We start from the raw sequence: 5,367 nt of genomic DNA on the forward strand, positions 1-5,367 counted from the left end.
AGTGAAGCATTCAACATACTAACTTCTAAATTTTTAAATTCACATACAACATTTAGTCTTTTTAATCATAAGATCAAGCTGAAAGTTAGAACTCCAATAATGTTATTGATGAATTTAGAGCAGTATGAAAGATTATATAACGATACACGATTGATTGTCACTAAAATGACAAATCATGTACTTGAAGCAAAGATCATATCAAGAAAAATGTTGAAAATATCATATATATTCTTCAGATGTCAATGTCTATATCCCAATCTTCATGCTCTTTCAAGCTTATCGCGAGAAACAATTCTCTTTATTTATTTATTATGGTATGTCAATAAATAAGTCTCAAGGTCAATCATTAGAAAGTATGGAATGTAATTACCTAGACCAATGTTCAATCATGATCAATTTTACATAGTTATTTCAAGAGTTCAAAAAAAAGATTGTACATATTAATACATGATAAAGACAACCACTAAAGACAACAATAAATGTGATTTATAAATATGTTTTAAAAAATCTCTGCAAATATTGTACAACTTATTACATTATGTTCCAAACTTTTATTACAGTAATTAATTATTTATTTATTTAATATAACATGTTTAACATGATGTCATTCATTAACAACTCTACATCAATACTAAAATACATAGAAATCATGTTTTATGAGATAATTCTTCATAATATTTTTATTAACAAATTATATTATCATTCTTTAATTAAATTCATCCAAAATATATTATTATCTGTATAAATGTCGAGTATCCTACTAATTCTATTTAAAATAGTTCCCCAAAACCTATATATGGATTGAAGATTATATGGATGATGGGTTTGTCATATGTAATATGGGCCGGGTGGGTGCTTAAGTGGGTAATTGATTATCGGGTAAATCCCCTCTTTGATATTTGCCTATTCAACAATCCCCTAATCCAAATCCAAACTAACACAACACAAGACAACACAGTAGATCGCATCGCAGCATCGTAATGGGTGGAGGACACGGACATGGAGGAAGCACAACTTACAAGGGTGTCACTTTGCATCACCCTAAACGATGGCATACTGTCACCGGCAAGGGTTTGTGCGCTGTCATGTGGTAATTTTCATTTACCAATTCTTTTTATTTTCAATTACTCATCATATCTCAATGAAAACATCAAGGGTTTCGAATAAAAAAGGCGGCTTAGTGTACGAGGCTCTACCGACAAGGGTAGATGTAGACAGGCCTACCCTCGTAAGGGAAGAGGCTATTGCTACCCATGACCTCCGGGCTCTGAGTCCCAAGGCAATCAGCCTTATGGTTGCGTCTATACTCAACATCTCTTGGGAAAGGAGGTGCAACACGAAGATCAACAACTAGTCTCTGAAGTTATTATATATATATGTGTGTGTGTGTGAATTTAATTTTTCTGCACTATCAATATAAAGTTTTGTCACATACTCAATTCATCATTCATCATTCATCATTCAGGTGTATTACGTTTATCTAAGAGTCAAATTCAATGATGATAAACAAATGAATGGTGATTGATTCGCTGACACTATAACTGTATACTGTTCATCTAGCAGTATATTGTGTGTGTATATATATCATGTATAAGTATTTAAGTTATTATAAAAGGGGCTTTGGTACTGCATTTTTTTTGGATGATTAATTGTGATAATGTGTTTCTGTCAGGTTTTGGATAATGTACAGGGCAAAGCAAGATGCCCCTGTTGTGTTGGTAAGTGAGAATGTGAAAGTAAATTCTAGCCTAAAGCATACATTATTTGCTTTTCTGAATTGTTTTTTCAATAACCTTCTAGGGCTGGAGGCATCCCTGGGAAGGTCACGGTGATCACGATGATCACGATGATCACGGCAAGGGGCATTAAGGCTAGGTACATTCCCTTCTCATGATGCGTTTAGTCGTTTACGGCTAGATTGATTGTTATGCTTTTCTTTAGTTGAGTTAGTTTGTTAGTGACATTAAGCATGCCAAGAGGGAGATTGAGTTCTGTTATTGCTTTTCTAATTTACACATTTATGAAAAAGGGTAAAAGTCATTGCAACAGCATAGTCTTTGAAAGCATTTGGAGAATGGAGGTTGTGATTTAGAAACTAGTCTATAGCAAGGATTACCCGTTCATTTAAAAAGGGAGAAAATTTATCTATATCAAGAAATTATAGAATGATGAGTAACATGCTTACATGTGTATGCATTGATTTCTTTGCAGACATCAGCTCAAAGGTCGGGTACTGGAAAACTTTAAGGGTCTGTGTTTATGCTGATAATGGGAATGTTTAACTTGTTTCATCCAATAAAAGGGAGATTTTTTCCTTGCCTCATTTCATGAACATTATTGTCTATGTTTCAGACCTTACACTTTAACTTGGATAATCAATTTGGTTGTTTGGATAAATTAATAATGCCTCCTGTCTTTTTTGAGATAAACTTATGTGATTAGACTTATACTTATTATGCAATTAACTGTTGCGAGGGGCATGTATTTCTAATAAATAGAAATGTTGTTTACTTCTGAGAGCTGCCTGTTGTAGCACATCATTTGTCCTTGATCATTCTACCTAATATCATGTCAGTTTAGGTTAAAATATTTTCATATGCTACTTATTTCATTTTTCTATATTTTTATAGAGGTTAGAAAATGTGGAATATGCATTTACCTGTGCTACATCAACACGGGTGCATACCGGGTATGTGGTGCGTACCAGGTGTGTTTTGCGTACTGGGTATGTGGTATGTGCTAGGTAAGAGGTTTGACATTTTCTCAAACACTAGAATGTGGGTACCATGCATGAATAAGGTATACATGTCGGTATGTTGCAAGATTATGGGTACGGTAAACAGTACTCAATATAGATACAAGTATAAGATACGGCATTTTAAAAAAAATCTAAGGTATGGGTATGCCAATGTAATTAGGTACAAGTGATCAAAGTTAGCACTAGCAGAGGACGCGGATGACTTAGGATGAGAGGTTGAGATGCAGAACCGACGAAATATGAAGATGTTAGACTAATTATGTGACTCATACTTAGTATTATGATGCAAATAAGAAGAAAATTGGGAAAAATCTAAAGTTTTCCAGTGCAAAATGATACAATTTTGAAACAATTTACATCAAATGAGTACCCATAAGTACCCAAGAATACCAGTGCTGGTACGTACCTAATATGGGTAGGTCACCTTCTTTGAAGTACCCATGAAACATAGGTATTAACGTTCCTTATTACCTTTGTATTTTATGTTGTATCCATGTTTTATGGCCATTTGATCATCACCATTTAACTGATGTTAGAACTATGTGCTAACTGTTGATTGCAAGCTCAATGATTAGAATGCCAAAGTCAGGCCTTTTAGTTCCGTCGTTGGAGACTAGGGTAGTTTATCAGCATGCAGATATGATGAATAGTTTTGATTTGGTTGCTGAGTTCTTTTTCAATCTTAAAAACTATGGGTTTGATATCGGCACCACTTACCTTCATGTTTATATCCTTCTTTGATCTATCATGATTTTCTCTTAGTAATAGAGTCTTGGTTGACATCTTATCTTGTGCATTCCCTGATGTTTGTCTCACTATGTTAACACCATTATTTTGTCATTTGCAAATGATATGGTTTTAGTTTTGAGGATAAAGTATATTCTCATACTAGGAGACAACTTATCTCAGACAGTAAAAGTATGACACATGTACTATTTTGTTTAGTTTTAGAAATATTTTTATTGAAAATGGTTAAATAGGACACATGTCATGATTTTAATGGTTGAAGGAGATAACTTATCTCCTTAATGAGGAGATACTTTATTCTTTCTAGTTTTATGTTTTCCTTCTCTTTGTTGTTCTCGTTGTCGAGAATAATAATTCTGAGGTGTCCTTTTATGTATGGCATGTGTTGAAGAGTAATGAAATCCCTGTTGGTTCTTCCCTTTTTTTGCTGGTTGTGTTACTATTTTCCTTACCATATCTCTGATTTGAGCACTTGCATGTAAGTTTGTTGGGGGTGGCAATGGCAAAGCGATATTGGAAATTTAATGTTAGTATTGACTAGAGTTGTTAGCTGGGTTTTCTTTTCAAGTCAGGAAATTAATAAAAATAAGGCTTGCGGTTATTGAAAATGTATATACTTTCTTGTTGTGGTCTGTGAACATTAAATTTGTTTGAATTCTTAAGAATCTGTTAACAAGTGAATTGTGAGATATTACTATTCCTTTTGGGGGTTTGATCTGAAAGTGACCATGATCTCTATTATATATGCTAGTTGACTGCTTCATTTCGGAAATGTGGAAAATCGTTAGGTCTTGTTTGTTACATAATATGGTAGTTAAAATCGCGATCCCACTCAAAGGATCAATCAACTTTACGGAGCCTCCTTTGTTACATAATAATGGATTGGGTCAGACCCATTTATACATGTTTGTTTAAGGAGCCTCTTTGTTTATAAGTATCTAATCCTTTTTATTTCTTTCATGAACTAACTAATTTTCAATATAAAAGTATCTAATATCTAAACTATTGAATCGACTATATTAACTACACTGAAACATATAACTATCTAAAAGAAAAATAATACTTCTATTAAATCTAAACTATTGAAACTTTTTAAACTCTCTATGTTCAATATTATTTATCTATTAAAAATATTTCTAGTAAATTAGTAATATATATGAATTTATATGCATATATATAGATAACTAGGATTTTATGAGTTGTATTATGATCCTATGTTTATGATATTTGATTCATCTTTTAATCCCATGTAGAACCTCCATTTTAACTACCATTGTTACATTGTATAAAGTATGGTAATATAAGATATATAGTTCTTGTTTGTCATACACTAGGTGCCTTGTTCGATAGGATAAAGTTACCTGCTTCACTCATCTTTGTCCTATAGGATAAATGGTAACGACTTAAGTATATGAAGGAGAGCTTAATTCAAAAGACTAGTTTATTAGATGAGAGAGTCTTATTATTTAAGTATCACATTACCACATGGAATTTATTATAATACACAATGTGAGACTCCAAACATTGTTGCCCACTTTTGTGTGGCTTCACTCACTTATCAATATTCGCTAATATACCTTAATCCATACTGTAAGGAACTCTTTCTATGACACAACTCTTAATGAAAGACACCAATTGTTAGGATTTAAGCATATGAGGAGAATCCATCGAAAAGAATAGTCTACTAGGTGAGAGTCTCATGCCTTAAGTACCACATTGAGTTTTCTATGATACCACTGGGATTTCTTCTTGGCGGCTTTACTGTCTTTTGGGTTGGATTCTCCTTATGTGTTTAAGTGCTAACATAAACTCATCATATAAGACCTTATAGTATAATTTCACTCCCAAAATCAACACCAACT

The 5,367-nt window shown here is 32.9% G+C and overlaps 1 protein-coding gene across 3 annotated transcripts; it reads left to right on the forward strand.

The window, feature by feature from the left end:
- Nucleotides 822–2,519, forward strand: LOC109359135 (NADH dehydrogenase [ubiquinone] 1 beta subcomplex subunit 2). 3 transcript variants are annotated; one of them, XM_019603680.1, is made up of 4 exons: nucleotides 822–1,090; nucleotides 1,673–1,718; nucleotides 1,801–1,875; nucleotides 2,212–2,519. In XM_019603680.1, the coding sequence occupies exons 1-3, from the start codon at nucleotides 981–983 to the stop codon at nucleotides 1,867–1,869; spliced, it is 225 nt and encodes a 74-aa protein (XP_019459225.1). In that variant the 5' UTR covers nucleotides 822–980; the 3' UTR covers nucleotides 1,870–1,875; nucleotides 2,212–2,519. The 3 variants fall into 3 exon arrangements, with proteins under 3 accessions (XP_019459225.1, XP_019459227.1, XP_019459226.1); XM_019603682.1 differs by having other exon boundaries at nucleotides 1,801–1,874; nucleotides 2,216–2,519; XM_019603681.1 differs by having other exon boundaries at nucleotides 1,801–1,870.

Source organism: Lupinus angustifolius, chromosome LG11 (assembly GCF_001865875.1).
Source record: "Lupinus angustifolius cultivar Tanjil chromosome LG11, LupAngTanjil_v1.0, whole genome shotgun sequence".
In the NCBI taxonomy this organism is placed as follows: Eukaryota; Viridiplantae; Streptophyta; class Magnoliopsida; order Fabales; family Fabaceae; genus Lupinus; species Lupinus angustifolius.